General features: G+C 42.9%; 1 protein-coding gene across 3 annotated transcripts; it reads right to left on the bottom strand.

The window, feature by feature from the left end:
* Positions 1 to 10703: 10703 nt before the first annotated feature.
* mrrf (mitochondrial ribosome recycling factor) lies at positions 10704 to 26354 on the bottom strand. 3 transcript variants are annotated; one of them, XM_070989741.1, is made up of 8 exons: positions 26264 to 26288; positions 26060 to 26179; positions 23106 to 23279; positions 22818 to 22970; positions 19085 to 19203; positions 14383 to 14474; positions 12493 to 12652; positions 10704 to 12077 (listed from the first exon to the last, which is right to left on the bottom strand). In XM_070989741.1, the coding sequence occupies exons 2-8, from the start codon at positions 26070 to 26072 to the stop codon at positions 12000 to 12002; spliced, it is 789 nt and encodes a 262-aa protein (XP_070845842.1). In that variant the 5' UTR covers positions 26073 to 26179; positions 26264 to 26288; the 3' UTR covers positions 10704 to 11999. The 3 variants fall into 3 exon arrangements, with proteins under 3 accessions (XP_070845842.1, XP_070845844.1, XP_070845843.1); XM_070989743.1 differs by lacking the exon at positions 26060 to 26179 and having other exon boundaries at positions 26264 to 26354; XM_070989742.1 differs by lacking the exons at positions 26060 to 26179; positions 26264 to 26288 and adding an exon at positions 25144 to 25498.
* Between the last annotated feature and the right edge of the window lie 20 nt (positions 26355 to 26374).

Raw genomic sequence — 26374 nt, 5'->3', positions numbered from 1 at the left:
CAGTCAGCACTGTTAGAATGATGGCGTCCGTTGTCGGCAATAGGATATGATGCCCAGTGGAGGATGGCAGGGGCATGAGAGGGTAAGCTGGATTCAGGAAACTTTGTGCAATCAGTGCATTTCCAGTTTTATGATCAAAATGCTCATTATGGCAAAATGTTTTTTAAACCATGAGCATTTTTTTTAAACTTCAGCTGTGCACAATATAAACATGCTCACTTCCAACAATACTTGGATAGAAACATGAAACCACCCAAATGAGTTTTAACCCAAACTACAAGTGTGTTTGGGAGCTCCAGAAAACAAAAACGACATTATATTCCTGTTATTAATGTGGGTTTTGGAGGAACAATCCACTGAACCGAGGCCAGTGCATCGCTGTGCATGTTAAAAATAAATTACTCTAACAGAGATTTTAGGTGATTCAGAACTGTAGTGCTCACAGCTTGTGCAGCATCAGTCTTACAGTAACTTGTGTTGCCGATGATGCAGCATTTTTTTTTTTAAGATAGCATAAAATACACATAATTGAAGTTTTATCTCAGTCTTCACTTTTTTCAGACTGTGAATGATCTGATGATGAATCCTGTGTCATGTTGCTGACTAATGAAATTTTGAGTACTGACCAAAAATATGAAAATAAGGGAATGAAAACGTTTCAAACAGAAATTGCAGTGACTACAGACCCATTTTACTGTTTGCCAGCTTAACCAAATGTACCAGCTACCTGCCCATCACACACCATGCAACTGTTAAACGGAAAAAACATTTCTCATAAATGTTGTAATGCAAATGAATTTTTTTTTTAAATGTTACAAGATGGGTCAACTGTATAAACTTGCATATAACCAGTTGACAGAACATTACAGACTATTCTTCATGTGCACGTGCATCAATTAAAATCAAATAAGTGGAGTAACCTACATTTGTTACAGGCCTAGTTATGAATGTCAAACCCATGTAGTTCTTGCAGACCAGAATGGAATCAGAGTAGTGCCAACTTTAGATTAGGACGCAGCCAAACATGTATTCTCTTACCTTTGCAGTGTTACAACCAGCACTACAGAAGTTCAGTGCCAATTAACATCGTTCAACTGGACAGAAAACCCCACAGCTACAGAGGATTCCTTTCATCAACCTCATTTCTAGGCACAGCAGGCAGGTACGTTTGGTAAAAAGTACTGATAAACTCACCAAACAGCAGACAGCCAAGTAGGCGACTAGCTGGAGAACACAGTGGAACATTTAGCAGCTAAAGAGCAAGAAATTGTCTTCGAGAGTTGATGGAGACCAAAATCATGTAAAAGGAGAGTGTAGTTACTCCAAATAAATCACAGCTTGAACTTTAAGATGCTGAAAAAATATTCATTAATTAATACTGCTTTAAGTACATGTAGAGACACTGTGTGTACAGAACATGTACTTTTTTTTTTTTTTCCTGTATCTTAATGCTCAATCCTCATAGAATTTGTGTACATATATATTATGTATCATGAGTAAAACTGCATATTTGACAAAGTCTGTGAAAAACTAAATTTAACTAACTTTAAAAACTAAAATTTAATAAGACTTGAAAGTGAAACCATCCACCAGTATTACTCATGATCTGGTTTTACTGCTTTGGTGCCTCCATCAGCTGTTGCAAACTTCCTCCTTGAACATAAATACTGCAGACACAGCTGTGTGATTCTTCTGCTTTTCTGCTTCACTCAGCAGGTTAAGTGCATCATCTAATCTATAATCCCAGTCATGAATGTCCCTCTGTTTGTTTGTGAATTTGTCAGTCAGCGTTATGTGAAGAAGAACAGGAAACGGTCTCATAAAAGAGTCATCAGTGATTCTTAAATCAATACACTGTCATCCCCAAAGACCACAGTTAACATGATCACATATGCTAAAAACGTAACATCTGTTACTCTAAAGACTGTAAATTTGAGGATTATTCTTCGAAATGTGATGCACGGGAAATGTGGGAAACACAGAATGTGTTGTGACATTATAGAAAAGATGACTACACCGTTGGACTACACCGATGGACAGAAGAGAAGTGGTTTATGATGCAAGAGGAGTTTGACAGTATCTGCTGTGGGATGTTTCTGTACTTTTTTAGAAGAGATGAGCTGTGCTTCAAAAAACTTTTTTCTCTTGTGTGCTAGGCATAGAAAATACTGCAGTGCAGTTAAATGTTTTACTGCGTTTTCAAGAATAACATCGTGCACACAACATCGTTTTCAAAAATGTTGTCGTTTACATGAACGCGGATAAATACGCCGTCGGGCGCCATCATAACTATGTCAAACCTATGGGCGCAAGTGTAAACATAGGTCGCTCACATGACATTAAGTATTTTCAGTCGTGAGTTGTGATGTTTGCGAACCTAAAACGCCTTTTACACCCTGTTCACACGCCAACACATAACCAGCATTCTCAGAAATCCCCACTTTGGTCAGAGTTTTTAAAAGTGATCATTTTCTGTGAAAAAAACTTTTTCCCTAAGTGTGAACGCAGCCTGAGAGTGGGAGTCATGGGTACAGACAGACAGCAAGTCTGATACAAGCCACTTTTGATACAGACAAGAAGGCAAATAGAACTGCACGTTGTCATTATTATTTTTTTTTACATTTTTTGGAGGGTAAAAATGTGTTTTTATGAGTGTGAAACAAGAGGCCAAACCGCATGAAAACATATGCCTTTTCCCTAAGTGTAAACGTAGCCTAAGCCTTGATTGAGCACACATGCGGCCATCTCCCTGCAGGTCAAGACATAACAAACACATTAGAATAATACACCTCCATATACTGCCACATTCTGATACAGGCTGATACATGTACAAATGTTAGCGTGTACACTGAGAGTGGGAGTCATGGGTACAGACAGACATGAAGAAAGAGTCAGGACCATGGTCATGTTAATTTCAATGTGATCCAGCATTCACATTCAAAGGGGAAATTGGTTGTTTTCTAAAGCAAGCCTCGTCCTCAGGTCATGTGAGTCAGTTCTCTTTCTGAACCTTTATCTAATTTTGTTGATGATCACATCAGGCTATTAGCTGAAAAGCTCCCTTCATATCTAAAGGACAACAGGGACTTCATTAGTCAACTTTCTGAAGTGACGTACAGCTGTGCTGATCTTCTTCTGGTCACTATGGATGTAGTTAGCCTTTGTACCATTTTCCCACACTCATCTGGGCTCTGTGCTTTAAGGTTTTTTCACAAATTTGGAGAAGATTCCCCCACTGGACTTCCTCCTTGATATGTGTGAAAAAAACTTTCTTTATGGTAAAGAGTTCTTCCTCCAGACACATGGCACTGCAATGGGTGTGTGCTTGGAAAAGACTGATTGTTGACATATTCTAAATGAGACCTCACAGTTCTGAACAATTGCAGTGATTCTCAGACACATGATTAAGGTATAATGGGTGAGACATCTACACCACACTGTTCACCGAACCACAGATAGAAAGTGTTTATTTGATTACTCAGACTACAGCAAAGGCGCCTGGGACACAGACAAACTCCACCCTTCAGGGAGGTGTGGACATGCCACAGATTGCTTTCCTTGCCAAAAATGTGCTGCATGATGTTCTAATTGTGAAAACACATTTCCACCCTCCATAAAATGTAAAAAATAATAATGATAGCATGCGGTGCTGTTTGCCTTCTTGCCTGTATCAAAAGTGGCTTGTATCAGACTTGCTGTCTGTCTGTACCCATGACTCCCACTCTCAGGCTGCGTTTACACTTGGGGAATATGCGTATGTTTTCATGTGTTTTGGCCTCTCGTTTACACGCAGAGTTGAAAACGATCATTTTTAAAAACTCCGGCCAAAGTGGAGATTTCTGAAAACGCTGGTTATGTGTTGGTGTGTAAACAGGTTTAAACAGCGTTTTAGGTTCCAAAACGTCACAACATGCGACTGAAAATACTTAACATCATGTGAGCGACCTATGTTTACACTTGCACCCATAGGTTTGGCATAGTTAGACTGATGCCACTCGACGGCGTATTTATCCAGGTTCATGTAAACGACAACATTTTTGAAAGTGATGTTGTGTGCACGATGTTATTTTTGAAAACGGAGGGGCTAAAATATCCGTTTTCCAAAATACCATGCTACGTGTAAACGTAGGGTCAGTGTCAGTTCTATGGAGATGTATTATTCTAATGTGTTTGTAATGACTTGACCTGCAGGCAGCTGGCTTCATGTGTGTTCAATCAAGGCCTAAATGACTGACTAGATGCACCTGTGGAGTAATCCACACACAGAGTGACTCATTTTAAATCCCTCAGAAACATGAAACATGGACCAAAACATTTGCACACTATGTGCTTAAATTCATCAAAATGAATTGAAAAAGACTGATTTTGGGTGAAATTGTGCATTAAGCTTGTTTCTTCAGTTGCACCTCTATAGAAAAAGGAGCCAAATTATACAACTGTCTTTTTGCACTCAAGGTGTAAATAAGAGTCTTAGTGCACAATTAATATTTCTGTTTTTCTTATTCTTATTCTTACAGGCGCTGTACTTTTATCCAATAGAATTGTGTGGCTCGCCTCCCTCCCTGCATCATAGTTTCACTAGATGGAGCCATCCTCCATTCCATGCAGGCTCAGTGCGAGCGCCGTGGAAGCTCCCTGGCACTGTCTGATTTTGAATCCATGAAATTATATTCACTTATGGAAGCAATTTTGGAATTAAAGGGTCAGAGGAAAAAGTATTCAGACACACAAAAAACAATTTTTGTTGGCAGTTTTCATTTGATAAAAGGGATGTTTCTTATAAGGCAACAGTTTCTCTTTTAGATTTTTTTCTCTTATTCATTGTCTATGCTTTGTTATCTGATTGGAGTGGTCTATGATCTCTATCTTATCTCCAGAAATGTTAGCTCTATGTGTTGGGGCACAGTGATTTCCTACAGACTCTGATGACAAAACATAAGATCAAAGATAGGAACTGATCAAGCTGCAGGTACAGAGTATCACAGCTTTCGGTTAAGGTGATAAGTGTGTGCACGTTATTTTCATGTCTCAATGCTCACATATCTAACTTTATTCAGCGTGGAAAAGGCCTCAGTGAGACTGAAACAGAGTGTCCTGGCCAGAGCATTTTAGCACAGCTTTCTTTTCATGCTTTTTTCTTCTTCTTGAACATAATTTTCTTTGGAACCAAGAAAAAAGTATTAATTAATGCCAAAAGCACAACTGCTACGTCCAGCTGTCCAAGATATTCTCATCATCCCTTCAATCTAAAAACAACGCTCCCCTTTGAAACTCAACGCCCCGACATGGCTGATGCTGTGCTCCATCCCCTTCACCCCCTCCCCGCCTCCCAACAGCACCACAAACCACACACACAACACGCACACACACTCAAAATTAACCCCATCAAAAAGGACGATCTCCTACATGCGCAGCCCCCATTTCCTCCTTCAACCTCAACCTCCCGGACCAAAGAGGCGGTTTCATCATTTGGTAATTAATATTCTAGGGAAGAGGAGAGCATCAGGAAACAATTATGCAATAATGTATGGAGGTAAATGCACACTGTGTCCACACAAAAACACACACATGCACGAACGCATATATATCAGCATGATCGGCTCTTCCTCTCTTCCAAGATCGGGTTACTCTCATACATGTAACACAACTGTGGTGAATGAAATGAATGTGCTGGATGGAGGGTCAGTCTTGCATTGAAATATTCTAATTTTGTGTTTTAAAAATCTTACAAATTTCTTACCGTTGAGTATTTTCAGATTCTAGCATATCTGCTCTTCTGCAGCCATAAAAGTCAAGCAGGTTTTAATGGATTTGCATAAGCTGATGATGAAACGTGATAACTGTGCATTCAACTGTGTAATTGTGCTTGTTTTATCAGTCAGTGGAGGAAGCAGAAGTTAAAAGTGGGAGACAAATATAGATGAGACTGGACGTGACGTGTTTCATTTTACATTAAATAATAGGCCAGAATATAAAAGTGCATAAGACAACTTTTCCATCTGAACAGTTGATGAATGACATAATGTGAAAATATACTGACAGACTAAGATATGACATGTTACAATGTGACATGACATCACGTCAATGAAAATGATCTCAGGTGCCATACAAAAGGACAATAAGACATGCATGACGTGCAAATACATAAACTTTCTCTGCCTTCACTGTATGTATTACCTATTTTTGACAGAGAGTAAATATTAAGTGCATATATGTATTTATTTATGTGCAAAAGCTGTGACATAAGTTGACACTTCTACTGTCTGACTTGGCAGTTCCATATCTTTGAGGTGGTTTTGTGGTTAGATTCCCACTGCAGGTGAGCCACAGGTTTGATCACCATGACATGCTGCTGCTTTAATGTCCTTGAGCCATCTGCGCTAAACCCACACAGACTCACTTATGCTAAGCTGCTTAAGAGCATGAGCTAAAAAATGCACGTGCAAAAACCAGACTGGTTATAGGTATGTGTGCTTATATTACAGTACAGATGATTTTTCAGAGGACGTGTTGCACAGTGACAGAGAGGATGGGGCATGGAGGGGTGGCGATGTGTTGATTTAAGCCAAAAGGATGCCACACTTGGGTTGTCACTAGAGTCTAACACACGACTCCAGTCTGTATCCATATAGTCTCTGCTGGCTCTGACCCAGTCTGTCTCATAATTGGGATCAGATGAGTGGCAGCAAAAGCGAGGCGACCTGGTTTCTCCGGGACCCACGCTAACCTGGAAGCATTTATTTTATGGAAAAGATGTTTAGTTAAAGTGCAGCGCGGCAGCCTGCAGCCCAGCCCCTCTAATGACTCTCCAGTTCGCTTGCCCAGGCCTGGAGACAGAGCCCTGTGATGGATATGACTGGTGAAACAGGGACACACACACACACACACATACACACACACACACACACACACACACACACACACACACACACACACACACACACACACACACACACACACACACGCTTCCATCACCGTGCACTGTGATGGATATGACTGGTGAAAGCTCTGAACACTGTTTCCTGAGTCCTTCACTTCCTTCCTCCCAGGCCTCGGTGAGCCAAGCTGAGCCGAGTTTCACTAGACTCGGGCCGGATTGGATTGCAGATTAACTGGCTTCCTGTCCAATCCGTTGGCTGCGTTCATCTGCTTTCCTAACGGTCACTTTTATTTACGAGCGAGTGGTGACGTTATTGAGGATGAATGAGTTTCTTCAGGATGGACGAGATCCTGGAGGCTTGTGTGTGAGTGGGGGGGATTTACCCAGGGACAATTGTTTTTGGTTGTGTATTGTGGAAAGAATTTAGGAAAATATTTCTGAACAATGATCTAATAAACAAATGCAAAAGAACAGTATGTCTGTGTACATTCACATGCATGCTTTTCCTTACATTCAACAGCTTCCACTCCTCATTATCTGTGCACGGTACGTTTTCTCTTGCTGAACTGAAGCACATGGAGAGTTTTTTTTTTCCTGATTATTGCACTGCAAAAATCTCCTCCAGACTGAGCGATCTTTGTCTATTTTTGGGCCCTGAAAGTCTTATTTTCTCAAAACAAGAGAAAAACTGCCAGCGTGGGGAGGTATTACAGTGCAAATTAATTTGATGCAAGAATTTTCCAGAAACAGGAGTCACTTTTCTTGATCCTCGTGCAGCCATCTGCCTAATTCAGTCTCAATAAACTCACTTGGATTTGTATTGTGAATTGTACTGTGTGCAATAGCAGATTTTTATAATTAATTTTACTGGCAAAAAACAACTCAATACAAGAAAATTATTTTTGCAGTGGCAGAAAATAATTTTACGTCCAATCAAATTTGCTAAAATTTCACCTGTTGCAGCAACGAGACACAATGTTTTCAGCCAGTATTTGGTCAAAGATAAGAACCTGTTACCGCTAAGTCATTTAAACATGAAACAAAAAATGAATTTTAACAACAAAAGGAGGGGATATTATCTTCTGAAAATACTCTCCAGATATACAGACAAAATTCTATGCAAAAACCGTTTAAGCTTTCAAGAAAACAGCAGGTCTTGCCAGACTGATTTTCACTTATTTTCTGTCATTTTTCTCTTGAAATAAGACTTGGCTGAGTACTTAAGTATTATCTAAGGATTTAGATGCAGGGGTGTATTTGTAAATTGGGTCCATTGTCATTCCCTCCACCATCCCATCACTACAGGTCACCAACACCACCCTCCCCACACCTCCCTCCTTCTCCCTCTCCTCTGCTGGCAGCCCTTGATTACACTTGTCTCCTGGGGGAAGGTTTTAACTCCTCAGAGATAGTAATATCGAGGGCACTACTGGCTAGTCACTTCAGATCAGGGCGGGGGGAGGAAATGTCGACGGACATAAAGCTAAATATATAATTCCTCCCATGCCGGTAATCACGATGTCCAGACGATTTGAAATGACAGTTTAACCACTTTAGACTGAGGGACGCTTTGTTCAGATTTGAGAAGCAGGAGGTGTGTGTGCTGGAGCGTCTGGTTGGTCCCTGCGATGGTTGGGGAGCTCCTTGTGGGTGTAGAAGCTATCCAAAGGGGCCCGTGTGGTCCTTTCTAAATACACGTGGGGGGGAAAGAGCGCACGTTCCATTGAGTTAAAATGGCTCACAGACCAGACAGGAGCAATTCTGTGAATGACTGACGTGCCAAGAGCTCCGGAAGGAAACACTCTCACTGCTCGGTATTAGTTTACCTGATTATTAGGATATCCAGCTTCCTCCTAAAATGGCCGGCCATTTCCCTGTTAGAGGCAGTAAGGGCACCCACCTGGGTTAGGCCTGAACGTGGTCTGCATTACACCAGGCACAACAAGGCCTCACGCCACACAGCTCAGCCAATTACATCTATAAATATTAATAGGCTAATCTGCACATATTCTTTTGCCGCGAGCTGGTTACTACATCAGGTCAGAGATACTCTTATGAACATCAAACCCATTTAAATCTTTAGTTTCATTTGCATATGCAGAGATTTTCGCTCCAGACGGGCTCTCTCGATGTCTTTTCCCCCCCATCATCACATCACAAGAGGAGAGTGCATTTCGTATTCAGGCGCTGATTGGATCCTTGATGAGATCTTCAGGGTGGCTTCTCGCACTCTGATGCTCTTAACACTCCAGAGGTGATGAGAAGAGAGAGAGAGGAGGAGGGAATGAGATGTGTGTGTGTGTGTGTGCGCGCGATCGATCCAATTCTGTGTATGCTGAAGTGGTTGGCTCTGTCGTCGCCCCGGCTCTGCGGCCTCCTCAGCGGTTCAGCTGCTGCAGGAGCACCGCGGCTTGATGTTCGCAGAGTAATCACAGGCGGCACAAAGGGAAGACAGGAAGCAGAGAGGAATCATATATATACATCATTTCTCTTACATCACACACACACACACACACACACACACACACACACACTTATACAATAGGTGTTTCTGTCAAACTAGTATTAGACCTTGGTTGCGAGCTTCTCTCAAAAGACATGAATAATGCAATACAGAAATCTACATGAAAAGCAGAGATAATGAGAAGTAGAACAATGCTAAGAGGGATATGGGGCAGAATGAAGTGAGAGAGGATGGAGAGAGTGAGATAGAGAGCAACACTCGAAGGATTTTTATTATCTCTTTCCAATTCGAGTTGAAATTGTGCTCTTCCAAGGCTGCATCTGATGTTTGTGCTGTGAAGACACAGTGAAGGGATGAGATTGGATTCAGTCGCCACCCTGCAAGAAACAAGTTGTCCTTTTGACAAATAAAAACTGGAAATCATGAGAACTGAAACACACTCTTGCTCAGTTTAATACATGCAGGAGTTTTGCTGCTTCAGCCCCACTTGGTCTGGTATGACCAGCAGTTTATGTGAGCTAGAGTTCCACTACATTTTAGCATTCAACCTTATCCCAAAATGTCACCTTTGCAGCTAATTAGCAAATGGTAATTAGCTACAAAAGTCTAGAGATAAACAGATTCCCATTTGCATCTCTGTCATGCAAGAACAGGACGCTGATGCTTTTTAGTAAAAACACAGCTTTCAGAGCTTGTTGTGAGTTAAAGCTGCAAGTTCAAAATGTGTAAGCGGTTATCTTTCCTTAAATGCACCAGCAGTGAATAAAAGGCGAGACAATCAAATCAAATGTTTACTGTACTAATTAAGACTTGTATATTTTTGTGAGGAATCGCCAAAGGACACAGCACGACTTCCACAAAGACTATTGCTCTCTCTCGCTTGCACATGCATGCGCGCGCACACACACTTGCGTCAAAAGGCGGTGCTAGTAGTAGTAAACATTTGAAAGGAACAGGGGTAATTCACTTGATAAATGTCAACCAAAATGAAGCTATCAGCTGAAAGCAATTTCCTTGTGCTTGCCTGTGTTCTGCGCCAGGGACTTGGGAGATTTTCACCCCTCCATCGATCATGAAGCCTCTGTTTTCGGCCAAGGTACACAATGCCCTCAAATTGCTGACATATGGACCCAGAATCACCACAAAAACCTGCCATTTCCACCCCGCCCCTCCTCTGTCCCGACCCAGCCACTCCTCTGCTAAACTCTTGTTTATCCAATGACTCTGGTCTGTTTAGGCCATTAAAGCAAAGCCGTTCAGGGAGACACAGGGCCAAGGCAAATGCAGTAAAGCCACAATCTGCAGCATGCAACTCAGCGCTGCTACCAGCTAACACCAAAGACGAGAAAAAACACTATGGAGGCTGCATCGTCATTATTCCTCAATTTATTTTCTCCATTTAAAAGAATGGCATTCTGTAAAATGTAATTGTTGCAGCACTGTAGTCACTGGGTGACTATTAGAGTGTGAGGACAAACTTTTAAAATGACCATGTGCTGACTGTGACCAGTAGCAGGAGAAGCAAAACAAATCACGATCAAATGAAGACACCAATCACGTAATAGTACGGAAAAAACCTCCAGCTGGTGTAAACAGCAGAGAGATGAAAGCAGAGCCATGTGTGTGTCGCTGGGTTGGTTTCCCATTCGAATATTTCTTGTCATTGACTCACACATACTACAATTCCTGACCGGGGCTTTAAAAGTGCAGCTATTTAAAGGCAAAGAGGGCCAAGTGCACAGCATTAAAACAGCCTCTTTTCCTAATGGACAATTGTGTTGCCAGCAGCCAGGCCTGGAGATCTGTACACAGGAAAAGTCCATTATCACTCTGACTAATGGAGGAGGGGGGCGACTTCAAACTAAAAGTGGAGAAAAAGAAAAGAAAACAAGAGCAAGAAAGATGACGCACATGGTACAAAGCAGCGTTTCTTTAATGGAGTCCATCAATAATGTTACTTTCCCGACTTTATTGTCGAGAGAGCGGTCGTATTATCAATCCTAGACAGGGGCAGAAATTAAAGGCCTTTTTTTTTTCTCAAGCGCATTTTTTAACAGACTTCGAATCAATGTGAAACAAATGTTTGGCAACACGTTAATGATATCCTGCGTCTCTGGAACAAACTCTCTCTCCCTTCCTCTCTCACTCTCGCCACCAAGACAAACCCGCAGCCAGTTTACATTCAGATGGGTGCGCTTGTTTTATATAAACAGACGGCCCTTGTGGCAAGGGGTTTGATTAGGAGGAGGCCCGCAAATCCCATTAAAAGTCCATTCGTCCCTCGCTCGCTGTTTGTTTGAAGACAGGAAGAGTAACAAGGGAGGAGGGAGGAGACTGGCAGTCTGTCGTCGTCGTTGTTTCCGCGCCAATTTCTGTTTATGCACCGACAGTTAAACACAGATATCACCCAGCAGCGATGAGCAGATCTTTGCCAGTGATGTGGGCAGGAACCAAAGCCCAGTTTCTGCCAGGAGCGTCAAAACATGTTCAACAGGACATGTGCTTTCAAACTCCCTCCTCGAGATTGAGTCCATGTATATTATGAACGTACAAAGGATGACATGCTGCTTCTGTTATGTGTGTCCATCTGCAGGTTCAGCTCTAACCTAATGATACAAAAAACAAAGACCAGCCCGTTTCTTCTCCTCGTCACAGTCAGCCTAACAGCTCCTTGGTCTTGGCTGCGAGATGTTTGTCAATGTCCACTGTCACGTTGTCTGACATTTGCTGAATCTGTCAAGGCAGAGGGAAAGAGAGAAGTGGATAACTATCTGAACACACATCCTGGTTTCACAAAAGAGGACATTATGAAGCTGCGATGTGACAAAACAGGACTGAGGATTAATTTCTCACTTTGGTAAAATACTACCAGTGGAAATTACTTCTTGCTTTAACTATAATTTCCCTTCAGAGAAAGCTGCACGGTTTGGACTGCAGTTACAGCACTTTCAGGTATTCTATACTCTGGTTATCGGTTACCTCTTTGATTCAGTTTTGTGACTCATCTGTCACATCTAGTCACTCATCTCAACCTTCCTTTAAACTTCCCCTCCTCAGTCTGCTCTAAGACGCTTTATGAAGCCCAATGAACGCCTCTGTCTCTATCTGTAATAGCACCGTTGTCGCTTTTCTCCTCCCTGTCTCCTACCTGTTTTTCTACAAGCCGTATGGTGTCCTCTGAGTGTCCTTCCTTCGCCTTTTTGAGCTGTGTGACAGCGTTAGCTCGCACCCTCCTAAGCGAGTCTTTCGCCTTGTTGCTCATCTGTTTGGCCAGCTTGGTGAGGTTCTCCCTGTGTTCCCGCGTGACTCTGCAGGGGAGACGAGGGGAACGGGAGAAGACCAAAGAGTAAGACGGAGGAGGACAACGGAGAAGATGAGAACCCCTGGGAGTCGGGTGGATGGATTAAAACACACACACACCTACTCATCCATCCTGTTTTTATGTCTTCGTATGCAGTTTGACGATGTAATGAAGGATTATATTAGCTTAGCTTAGCTTAGCTTAGCGTGACACTCCTCTATGCACAATAAGAAACTTATAATTAAAAGGTCATTAAGCCCTCAGTGTTGGAGAAAGTGTACTTCCTCCTTTTGAGAGGACGTGCACGTGATACCAGACATCTAGGAAAGATGACCTGGGCTTAACAGTCAACATACCTTCAGGCTGCACACACAGACCTAAGAAGGAAGGGTTAGTCAGGCTCTTGGTCAGTACTGTACAGAAAACACAACAGATAACCGTGCAGAGATGAAATTGTGAAAAAAAAAAAAAAAAAAAAGTCCTCACGTGCAAATGAGAATGTTAAGTGCCTGTAGGCATCAAGTCTAATCATTCTAGTTCTGCCTCGTTGCAAACATCAAACGACAATCACTTGCCGAGGTCTCATACCAGAGCTGAAACATCCGTCATCCCAACAACTTTGCATTCACTTTGCATTTGTTAATCACTCAGAAAATCCTACTTCCCATTTCACTCGCCATCTTTGTCCTTAATTGGCTTTTTTTCGTTGTTTTTCCCTCTGGGACTATTTGCAAACAATCCAAGTGCAGCGTCTATTTACCACAAACAATACGGCCTAATTACTGATTCCAGGGCCAATCAAGGAGCGCCTTCTCTTTGGAAATGCAAATGGAGGCTCGGAGCGTGCCGAGACTGATTGCAGGGGGAAAGCAGTCTGACTCTTGTCTCCCTCCTCTGCCAGACTAACACCTGCTGCTCCAATGCGCACACACACATGCACACACACATGCACATAGCACAGGCTGGCGTTTTTGCATGTATACTTACATGCACACGTGTGTATATGTAAAAAAAACCCCAAAACTTACTGTATATACACATAGAGTGCTTTAGTGAGTGAGTGACGGATAGTTTTCTGTGAGGTTGTTTGACTTGGCAGACAGAAAAAGAGGGAGAGCGAGTGAGTGAGAGAGGTCTAGTCAGAATAAAGTGAGAGAGTGACCCGACCCTCACATCAACACACTGGGGTCTCTATACATCTACAGACAAAAGTCAATAAATCTGTCAGTTACAGCTCAGATGGGGCGATTTATTAATGGGGAGAAATTCAAAACCATGGATTTAACTGATTAAGGTTTAGCTATGATCAATTACACAATGCATTGATTATTTAATTGGCTTATTGGTTAATATAGTCTTTGAGGTCTCAAAAATCAGTGTTTGTCACAGGTTGACAGAGGATTAAAAAAAGATGTCTCAAACTCATTGGTATTGTCTAAACGAAAAAGTTAAGGATCCAAAAATTATTATCGATTAACATTTTGTTGTTGGGTTGAGAGAGTGATTCGGTCTTCATCAGCTAATCATTTCAGGACTCGTAGAACTTAAAATATGTCTTTATGCTAAATAGCAGGAGTGGGAAAACAGGAACAACAGAAGAAATGCAAAAGTGTAAAGACTGAAAAGAAGGATAGCGTTTCTGGCCTTGGGGCTGTGTGTGAGTGTGTGTGGAGAGAGAGAGAGAGAGAGAGAGAGAGAGAGAGAGAGAGAGAGAGAGAGTGTTTGAAAGAAACTCACTTGGGAACAGGCACCTTGATGATCGTCCCGTCCACCTCTGGGTTAAGGTTCATGCTATTCTCTCTCAGGGCACAGGCAGCCGCCGCTGTAGCCTGGGGGCGCACACACACACACACGCACACATATAAATGTGTGTTTGCTTTGAATGCTGGTGTAGATGGAAAAGCTGCACAGCTACAACTGCAGGTAGTGGCCCAGCTCCAGCTGGCAATCATTAAGGTGTTGTGGCGTGTATGTAGTGTGATGTAGTGTGTGTGTGTGTGTGTGTGTGTGTGTGTGTGTGTGTGTGTGTGCGTGTGCTTCGGTGTGGTGTGTGTTTGTCAGGGGAAGCCCATGCGGTGTGGAAGTGCCTTGGGCCACTGTCAGCGCTCGGCCCTGTGGGACAGGACTGAGAGGTTGCAGGGCAGGGCGTTGACCCGCGGTGACCTCACAGGAGAGTCTGCTTGTGCTTGTGCATGAGACATGCACACACACACAAACACACGAGAGTTTTTTTATGTGCTGATTTTCTGATCTTTATTCGTAATATATTTTCAGATATAAAAGCATCTCTTAGCTTGTTTCTGAAGATGGGAAAAGGGAAAAGAGCTCGAGGTGATGGGTTTGATGAAAATAAAGGACATGTTTGATTTTAAGAGAAACGCGTTTCTTGTGTTGTGGTCAGATTTTTCATGGGGCCAGCTCGTTAACTTCTGTGGGTCTGACAGAGAGGTTGACACACCTGAACACTTCCTCACATTATGATTATTATTTTGGGGCAATAAAACACTTAATTGCTACACTTGCCTCTGTGGAAACACACATGCATTCAGCTGTGCTAACAGTAGCATTATGAGGACTTGTGACATTACAGATGAAGGGATGTTATCCATGTTATTTCCTTATGGGGTCTTTTTGACATGTCACAGCAGCAAAGACACAGACGTCAATAATAAAATGACTGATGGTTGAATTTAATTTGGCTGCTTCAGTTTCAGGGTCCTGGCATTGTTCACGTTACCTCACCGTCTTGACTTACTAGGACGCCTGAACAGAGCAGAGACATTGTTAATTGTTAAAAATCTCGGTCTAAATGCAAACTAGGACAGCAGCTGATCTGATCCACAGCATTTTCTTGAGAAATTAGAAAAAAAAAACGTTTATCCACATTAAGAGCAAAAGCACATATGCAGATCTGCACTGAGCAACTGCATCAACAGAGATAAACAGTGAGGATCATCATGGATTTGGGACCCAGAACATCTCCTGCAGATATGACTAGAAATGAAAACATCTGCAGAAAATGTCCCTTTCTTCAGCTGTTGTCGGCTTATTGAGAGAGTTGGAAAAAAAAACCTAATATTTCCCAAACACCATCTGTCATATTTTTAAAGGACGATGATAATCAGAGGGAAATGAAAAGAAGAAGAGTGCGTTTTGTGGGGGAACAAGTGGTCCAGTGTCAATGTGGACACTGGCTGGAGATGCAGCTGTGCTTGTAAATGCTAAATGATATCTCGACACGACACAGGATCAGACAAAGACGTGGTTGAGAGGGTCTGAGAAGTGTTGATAATATCAGTTAATTGATATAGTGGTTTCTTTGGAAATTTGCTTAAAAGTTGTTTTTTTTTTGTCTGGCAGGCCAGCAGGCAGGCAGAGGAAGAAGCCTGCATGTTGACTCGATGGCAAATACTAAAACAGCATTCCCATATGCGAAACATAAAAACTTGATCCACCATATACAATCCTCTCAGCCCAGCAAACACTACATTAGAACCAGAGAGCTACAGTTAAACAGCGCATACAGACAAACGGGGAGGACGCCAAATCCTTTGAATCACTCAAAACAAAGTCACACTCCTCAAACCAGTTCTGCAACCGCATGACAACTCCCTCAGCTGAGCTTCACGAAAGTGTGCAAATGTGCAATTGGAGAAAAAAAGAGCATAAAATTTTCTCTTTTTTTTTTTTTTTTTACTCCTTTCTACCCAACTCCCCTTTCTGGCCTTTTCCACTGGGAGAAAGAAATGGCAACGAGATTAAAGGAATTTATTTGTGCGCATTAAACGAATTCATAAGGTTTCTCTTCCTTTGTTAAAGTCATCCGGAGTGCAGGCCCTCTGGTTGCTCTCTTTGAGCGTGGGGTGATAGATTCATCCCATACCTATGTTTGATTGTTCTCAGCATCAAATTCATCAGCGTTTCCCCTCTCCGACGAACACTCCGGTGGTTACGGGGAAAAGAAAAAGAAACGGAGCGGAATTTCTCTGGAAAAGCTGTGCAGTTTCTGGTTAATATGTTGGAGAGGAAGAGAAATTACACTGAAGTTTCACATCAAACGCTCGATGGCCCGGTTCAAAGCAAAGAGGCGAGCGGAGAGGAATGTGAGCGAGAGTCCGCGTGTTTTAAAAAAAAGAAAGACCTGAAGAAAACAATGAAGCGGTGGGATGCTTTAACATGCACATGCACACACCAAATTACCTCCTGATCTAAGCATGCTGGTAGTTGTTGTTAGTTCCACTGTGCCCTTCACAGGCTGCTCTTAATGAATGAGTGGAAAACAATGGTCGGGCCTCTGGAGTGCCTGGTAATGGATAGGCATCATTATAAGCCTATTAGCTCTGGGTACTGAGGACTCACCTCTGTGTGGGACATGGGTAACGCAGGGCACGACAGGGTAGCGTGTGTGTGTGTGTGTGTGTGTGTGTCTGTGTCTGTCAGAGTGTGTGTGGTCTGTGGTCGAAGTTTCTGGGAAGGAAACAGACTCACTGAGAGACCATTCAGCCCGACTCAGGTTGATTTCCAGATCTGAGAGGCTGATACTTACTTAGATTCGCATGTTGTTTTGTGATATTGGTACAAAACAGAACAAAGAGGTGAAACCACACGTCTCATGTTCACAAAAGGTGGCCGGGGGGAAAACAGAAGGTGGTGGAAGGTTTTTTTTGTTGTAACAGACAGGTGGTTCTCCAAAAGAACAAACTGCTTTTGAAAGTCATTCGTGTTTATTAAGAATAGTCAATGTGTTTGAATTCTTGACAAATTCCTGGACATGCAGGTCTCTAAACTCTGGAGCGGGACTTCATGTGAAAATGGCTTCTTCTAGCGCCACTAGCAGGTCAGAGTTTTCATTTAACCTGTGAAATATCTCAACATCCGCTGGATTATACATGTTTTCTTATCTTCATGTCTATGATTGCTCATCTTAGATTTTATAGATTCATCCTAAAGTTCTGCATGTGGGTTTGTCATGCTTTTACCGTGCTTTGCATTTGGGCTGGGCAATATGTATCTTTACATCAAGATAACAGTATATATCAGACACAGTAATAGTTCTGTAAATTCAATTAATAAACGGTTTAAAACAACAACTGTGCCGACTTAGTAGAATGTTTTACTTCCTTGCATCTTTTCATTTTTCTGTCACGCAGAGGGCTTCTGGCAAAAGGTTGCTTTGACTCTGAGGTGCATCTTTTGCTTTGATTTTTGGCTTTATTGAGAGGTTACTTGTATTTCGCCTGCAGCGATGACCGTGGTGCACTTTTCTGTACGGTGTCAGATTTTCTAAATCCAAACCTTCCACTCGACAGAAGGTCTTTGCCCTCATCTTGGGTTGGTTGGGATGCCTCCTACGTGACTTTACAATTTCACTCTCCTCCTCCATCTTTTCTTGTCACTCTCTTCTTCTGTGCCGCCACCAACTCTTGCTCTCAAATGACACGAAAACATGGTAAGCACTCCTGCAGCCCAAAATCATGTTACCTTGCGAGGCAGCTGGATGTGTGATGTCATGTGACCAGGCCTAACTATGCCACATAGCCTGCCTGAACATACAGCAGAGACACTGTAGGATACATGGAAACAGTATTTCCAAATCTCTACCTTTCTAACATCACATTGTGTATACCATCATATCACCCATCCCAACTATGAATATAAACAGATTAAATGTATGCTTATTGGGTGGAATCTATCACCTCAACTCTTAAATATCTGAACTTGAACTTTGTTAACAGAGAGAAGAGCGATGCACCATGTGGCTGTATATCTGCTCAGTGGCTGATGAGATCTAACTCATCAGTCATGGCTGTCTGCAGATGCATGATTGTATAGTGTCGTGTTAAATGCTGAAAAAAACACATTCAGATTTTCCAGACCACCAGAAAGTCTGGCCACTAAAAGCGTGAGTTGCCCTCATGGACAAAATGTCTTTCTGGAGCTCTGATTAGTACACTGTTGTATCATCTAAGAAGGAAAAGAGGGAGAGAAAAGAGAGTTTAAAAAAAAGAAAAGAAAAATAATCCATTCCTTCCTAACCCGGGGGTAAAATGAGGTCATTTCCTATTCTGTGACAAGTCACACGCAGACATAACCACATTTCAATGCACGCACACACAGTTTAGGCTCTTGTTGCTATCTTTCACCCCAGAACAAAGGGCTTCTACAGTGATCAATCAATTAACATCTGAGACACAGTTGGAGAGAGAGGCAGGTCAGGTTTCATTTATATGGAGATGTGGGCTTAGAGTTCTGGTCTGGCTCACTTTTCCCTCTGTGAGGACCGTCTATCTGTCTGTGCTTGGGTTATTTTCATAAAGCTTTCAGTTGCTGTGCGCTTGTCCGCGTGAGACAAACAGATACCGCAACCGAGAATCTGTGTGTTCTTCTGCTTGGCTGTGTGTGTGCCTGTGTGTGTATTGTATGTGTGTGATCGTCTTACCTCTGGGAAGCTGCTCATGTTGACTATAATGAGCTGAGGTGATTTCATGGAGACCTGACCCAGCTGGTTGAGAGGAAACTTCCCATCTTGAGTCGTCACCACAATGTGATCCAGAGCTCCTAAACAAATATACACAAATCCAGGTGTTTATTTACTCAATTTATTTACCTACGCTGACGATTTAAGGCATCGTTTTCCTGTTTCCATGAGCAATGAGGTGATTTTGGGCATCCGCACATCTGCAGGCCAATTTTATCAGCCAATATTGAATGTGGCAGCATTTGCAGCAATTAAGGTTTTATAGGGTGCATTCTGCGTATTTGGCTGCTTTTTCTAAAGTCAAGTGGAATATAATTTAGAAAAGTGGAGGTTTTTTGGTTCGATGACACTTTTTCCAGTTTCTATGGTCTATAGTCTCTCCTCACTGTCAGCACTGAGAGAAGCAAAGGTAAATTTGCCCACAGGAGTTGACTTCTTTCCCCTCCCTCTCCTCCTCTACACCCTCACTCCATCAATTTGCCCCTCTCCCTCTCCTCCATCTGGCTAACCTCAGACGCGGTTGTTTCCTTCTCCTCCGCCTCTGCCTTACATCACCCGCTCCCTGCTCACCCACTGGGGGGCTGTGCTGGTGGCGTGTATGGAAAAGGGGGGGTGAAGGGGAGGTGAGCCAATGGTGTAATTTTCTCTATACGACCAATTTATCATATTTTGAGGGCCCAAAAACTACAGAGATTAGATGCAGAAGAAGAAATTAAAAAGAAAAGGTTGGTATGATGTGATGAAATGGATACCTTTCGTTTAAAGGCAGCAGACACACTCAGTTACCGTCTACCTGTCTGCCAATTATTCTGTCTCCCTCTTTGACTTCAAACATCCATTTGCGTGCTGCTCAAAACCTGCCTGTCCTGCTGTCTGTGTGTATGCAGACTGTTCATGTCCATATCTGTGACCTTCTGCCTGTCCATCTTTGTTACCTGTGCCTTGACAGTGAGTACCTTCACATCTGCAAGTGCTTTAGGAGGATGGACAGACAGACAGCTATTTCTTTAACTACAGAGGTGGAGGGTGAGGAGGGGCACAGGGGTGGAGAGAGAAGAGGCAGGGCAGAGAAGGATGGCTTCGAAAGTTCTTCATCAAAACAGTATGCTGATAATACCTCTGATATAAACGTATACTGCACTTTCTTTCGCCTTTCATCTGAAAACGGTTTGTTTTGTGGTTTAAGTCGTGAACATTAACCAGGCCACACCGTCATAATCCATCATTCCGTAGCGAGCAGATGCCCCGTTGAGCAGAAATGTGGGTTACCATTCATAAATGTGTCATCGTCATGCGGTCGGTTGGTCCGTGTTGCATTCACCACACACAGCCACAACGACACAAACGAGCCAGCTTTAGCTAGCTGTGACTAACACCAAGGTGTGCAGTTGTTTGGTCTGCACCACAGCTTGACTGATAGGCTAACAGGCTGTGAAAACAGCACTGACATATCATCAACTTTTACGGTGACATGTTGAACTTGTTAGCAAACAGCTGCTTTACTTTTATGTTCTAACATTTATAAATCGAACAGTTATGAAGCAACATTAGCATTTATACGGAGTCACTTTCTTTCTGGTCACTTGGTAAATGTAAGTCTGCTTTTGCCTGTTTCCTAAGTGAAATATCTGGCTTTTTGTCGGCTAAATGCTCAACTATGGTCCCCATGTTTGCTAACGTTGTTGCTTGGTGCTGGATAGATAACACACAGCTGTTTTAGACGTGTCGAAGTGAATAAGTGTATTTCCCAAAATGTCAAACTATTCCTTTAAGCTCCAGCAGCTCTTATCTTTACCTGGGAAGACCTGTTGGTACATGAAGGTATTTCTAGGTATTTTTACAGTAGTGCTGTTTTTGTGTCTCAGTCGACTCTGTCTTCACAAAGTTTCCATGGAAACTGAGCTTGTTTTGGGCCACAGTACCCATCTGTGACTGACCACAATACGGTGGTCATAGCATTGATCCCTTGTCTCTGCATCTATCTGTCTGATTCAGCTCAAACACACAAACAAACACATGCGCACATACAGTAAGACAACACACATCAGTACAGGCAGTCATATCCACACACACACACACGTTCTCATAAGCTTAATGAGAGCCAGATGAGAGGTTCGTGGAACAAACACACACATACACACATGCATGAGACACACACACACATACACACACATTTGGACAACTGACGTCATTCCATTCCACCATCTCATCTCTCCTGTCAGCTCTAAGTCCTGCTGCCTCCCTGGATTACTGTGCAGCTGGACAGAAGAGAGGAGGACGGAGGGACTGGAGGAGAGCAGCGAGGGATAGAAAGAGATGGACGGAGGAGACGGAGAGGACGACAGGATGGAGAGAAAGAGACAAAAGTGACAAGAGAGAGAGGAGGCGGACTGAAGGGTTGGTGGGAGTAAAGTGGGGAACTCTTAAAAATTCTTGACCTGTGAACAAATTTTTCCCTGTGGGTCAATAACAAATTTGAATTCACAAGTAGGAGACAGAGATTGAAAATATGGTGCGAACGGAGGCCAAAATATAAAGCTGGGAATTGTTGGATAAACAAAAGAAAAGTGTCAGTGATGGAAGGATAAAGGGAGGGACCCAAGATAGAAAATGACTCAGACCTTGAAATTAGTGAATGAGTGGAGAAAGAAAAAAGCTGAAGGGACCAAGATGGAAGACGGACAGACAAATGAGTAAAGAGCAATGAAACAGTTCAATGAGACAGGCCATAGAGGTGTTTACCATAAAAATCAAGATTGTGCATGCTGTGTGTGAAAGCAAAAAGGTCTGCACATGCTGCAAGATCAAATGTCAGAGAACTTTTCATCTGAGGAGGAAAAGGGGTAAAAAAAAAAAAAAAAGCTCAGACACTTTAAGTTTGAAGTCTGATTCCAGCAGCTGCCTCCTCCCTCAGGAGCTTCCATTATACACCCCACGTCTGACTCCCCCGAGCCCAGCTCCCATATGTTAGAACCCAGAGGCAAAGGGTCAAGACCTGGATATAGTTGGGGAGAGAGAGGTTAAACTGGAGTCAAGGTAAGGTCACACTGGGGCTCACTCTCAGACCTGAGGCGCTTTGTCAGGTAGATGCAGACAAAGGAAGGAAGACTTACTGAGTTCTGCCTCAAAATAAAAATGTGCCTGTGATGTGCTGTTAATTTGTAAGTAAAGTAAATTTGTCTGTGCAGCCAGATGCAGAATGATGAAATGTTAACCCCGGACAGAGGAAGTGGAGAGCCATGTTTGTAGAGATGTTACCGAAAAACATTCTTTGGAAAAACTGGACTCAAACATCGGTTTCAATCAGACATAAACATCTGATCCTTCTGGTTGGACTGCAGACGTCAATGAGGTCACAGACGTACCTTTGCAGACTGAACCTGCTGTTGGAAAATAGATCCAAATACTGGTGATACAAGAGAGAATCAGATCAAATCAGAGAAAGTACGTTGTGCGATATTCTATTGTTCGTCACCACTGGACAACTATTCACATTAACTTTCATGGCTTCTTTTTGTCGTCTGTAAGGAGCCTCAAACTTTGCACTTGAGAGTCAAAGTATTCATGCACTTTTTGGCCTGTGTGCAAAAGGGTGTTAAGTTTGAGAAACAAACAGACGAGAGATGTAAGGAGACGCAGGCACGCAGACGACATGTGAGGGAGTCCAGGAAAGAAACCGAGATAAGCTGAATACCTGGCGAGGTTCGGATGCTGAGGTTGCGTGTGAAGTCGTCTTTGAGCGCATTGAGAACAGCCGACATTTCCTCCTCCACTTCTTCCAGACTGATGATGTCTTCCACCAGAGTTGCATTAATATTCACCTTAGCTGGCTGGCTCTTTGCCTTGGCTTGGAAGATGAAGAGAGGGAAAGAAGAAAGGCAGTGAGGGAAGAGTGGCGGCTCGTATCTAAAACAAAAAATGTCTAATCAAGTAAACCACGTTCATGCCAACTGGACCACTGAACTCCAGTCTACTCACTGACCTTTTGCCTTCTTGGTGGCATAGAGCCTGGTGCATGCAGTGGGGTAGCAGGTGGTGCTGGGGTACAGAGGTGGTGCAGCGACCCTGGAGGAGGCCACGAGGGGCGTCCTGAGCTGCCGCACCAGGGACTGACACAGCAGTGGTCGCAGCAGGTTCAAGTGATTCAAAGCCATAACTGCCAAGAGAAAAGGGGGAAATGAGAGAGTCAATAAAAATGTTAGATGAGGTATTTGTTGGATTTGGAAGGACAACATTTGATCAAATATGATTTTGTTCACAGACCGGCTGAAGACACGTCCGGTAATACTGATCAAATGAAGTAATAGCTCGTATCAGCCAGCAGGAGGTAGGCCTACATCTTACTCTAAAGTATCACAGTACCACGGCCTTTTTTCTCTTGACAACTAACAAAAGGAATACCTGATCAACATGATACGTCCTCACACTGATGCAAAAATCATAGAAAAATCCCAACATTGCCACAAAGCTGCCCTGCTCATTTACTTGCAACACTGGCCACTCTGGCCTTTCACAGAGGCTCATCACAGAGACGCCACAGTGACGGTCACAGTACATGCTGTCATACTGTCCACCCCATTCAACTGAACACAATTCAGCTGTTATTAAAACTGCAGTGGAGCTCGATTAATCGTTTCAGAAAATCCTTTTTTTAATGTTTGTATTAAAAGACCTGACCATCCATTTATGACAGCAACTTCCAGTTCTGTGTTTTGAACTTTGGTGGCAGAGCGGCCCTTTAGTTTACACTTCAATCAAGGCTTGCAATTAATCTCACTATTGATCAATCTGCCAATAGAGCTTTTTCCCAGCAGACATTTTTGCAGGTCATGGCAGGAAAGCAGAGCCGTGGTTCCCAGGTCCTGGTATCATGACGGGCTGACTCACAGTGCTGACTTTCTGGGGAAAATAATGGAACTGAGCCATCGCTTTTCCTGCTATGACAACAAGTGAAAATGTCTACTGGGAATAAAGTCTGTTACGTTCATCAGTAATCAGTGAATCATTTTGTTTAGAAATTGTCAGAAAATCGTGAAAACTGTCCACCACAATCCCTAAGGGCCAAACGGTGACGTCTTCAGATGTCCCACCAACTCTCCACTTGAAAATAATCTGCTTCCTATCACGAGGCAAACAGAACCCGCAAATCCTGCACTTCCTGCACTCAACTCTACAGACTACATCATATACAATTCCACTTAGTCCAAAACACGCTCTTTCCCTTTCTCTTCCTCTTGTGCACACAAACCTACAGGCCAAAACAAAGTCTACTCTCAGCCCAAGTACAGTTGTTGGGGCATTCCTGAAGGGGAACCATTCAAATCTCACAACAATATGAGAGCAACCACACCTTTTCTTTGGACTAACCACCTCCCACCTCGCAAACTGGCTCTGGAGTGTGAACTGTGGCACTGAACCTCGGTGAACACACAAGCACGGGCAAACTCTGAGATATGGAGGCCCACAGACACAAACACACGCTGAAGGCCGTCTTTCACAGTCAGTGGCTGTGAACAGCCTGCAGTGGACTGCAGCCTGACTGACATCTGTTGACTGCTGTGCATTCAGAACTGGAAGCTGTGAAGAGAAAGAAAATCCCACTGCTGCATGAAGAACAAGTTGGTCCCAAATGCATCATATTTTTCTGTGAAGTGATCATTTGGAATCATTTTCAGTTTCAAGCAAAATGTCAAACAAAATCTATTTGACTAGTGAGACCAAAGCATTGATCAATGACTGCTTCGATATAGTTGTTGAATTGAAAAGCTGAAGGTGTTTCTCTCATTGTAGAGGATTAAACTATGTGTCCTGTATTGTGCTCCTTGTGTTTCTGTGTAACTATAAATTGTAAACTCTTCCTCAGGTCATTTAAAGCCCAAAACTTGCCAATACAACTGTTGCTACAGCCACGCCACAAGTCCCTGGTGTTCCAACAATGGCTCCCGATACCAACCGAAATCCAAACATATTCCAATGACAATATTTAGGCTAGAGTGTGGACCACCAGCTACAATACAAACCCATGACAAACCCATCCACTGGCTGGCAAGTTTCCTGACACTGATATGACACGGCGCACTGTGGCAGAGCAGATAGGCTCAGATGTGGGACGGTGACGGATCTCTTTGGAGCGGAAGCCAAGCAGAAAAAGTGAAGCGCAGGTGTTCAGTGGGATACTGTAGCCTCGTATCTTGTAGATTTCACACACAGCAGCAGCTGCAGACACACCTCTCCTTCCTCCAGTGGCAGAAGCCAGCTGGAGAGCCCGCACGATCTTTCCTCTGCATATTTTACAATATGAGCAAACAATGACACAGCAGAGTATGCAGTGACGCTCTGCCTCGCTGAACTAACTGTTCAGGCTGCACGTAACAGTTATTTTAGGTATCAGTTAACCGCTTGATTCTTTTTTAATTGATTAACTGTTTCATCAAGAAAAAAATGTCAGAAAATGGTGAAAAATGATCGTCTCAGTTTCCTCGTACCCAAGGTCACATTTTCAAATTGCTTTTTTTGGTCCAAATTCCAGAGATGTTAATCTCACAGAGCTATAAAAAATACAGTGCATTGGACATTTTTGCTTAATAAATGACTTTTTCATTGATTATCATGATTGTTGAGGATTCATTTAAGCTGTCACCTGACCTTTTCAGACCTTTTGGTTTGACTGGCTGAACCCCAGTGCATCATTAATGTGTCTAATTTCTCTCTAAAATATCCCCGGAAAATGAAACTGACAACTCAATTTGCCTTTACTTTTTTTTTTTTTTTTAATCATGCAGGCGAGTACGACGAACCTCAGATGGGCTGCTGAACATGTTATTCTGTTATGTCGACACCAGTAAGTCCCTAATTTATAATGGTTTTCTTAATGCAAGTGGCAACCCGTTGAGGCAGACACTATACAGATGCTCAGTAACAAGAGGACGTACATACATAGACTACACATAAGGGACTGATGCTAACACTTTATGTAAGTTTAGCTGAGTGAAGGTCGGTGTGACGAGGGGGGTGCTTATAGCGCTTCCTCCTTCTTCAACATCAGCCGCGTAGTTGCTGAATAAAACACTGCTGTTAATTTCAGCTACAACCCTTAAACCACAGCCTTAGAGTGGTCATTGACCCAAACAACATACTTACTTTCAAGAGTACAGTCTTCATAGAAGCGTGTTAGCTACGAGATACCCGCAGTTGACGTGTATGTTGTCATCATCACGCGCCGACTTACTCTGACGTCCGGTTAAATGTTTG

The sequence above is a fragment of the Chaetodon trifascialis genome, chromosome 20 (genome assembly GCF_039877785.1).
Source record: "Chaetodon trifascialis isolate fChaTrf1 chromosome 20, fChaTrf1.hap1, whole genome shotgun sequence".
In the NCBI taxonomy this organism is placed as follows: domain Eukaryota; kingdom Metazoa; phylum Chordata; class Actinopteri; order Chaetodontiformes; family Chaetodontidae; genus Chaetodon; species Chaetodon trifascialis.
The sequence above is the reverse complement of the archived record's forward strand: the minus strand, read 5'-3'. Positions and strand labels throughout refer to the sequence as shown.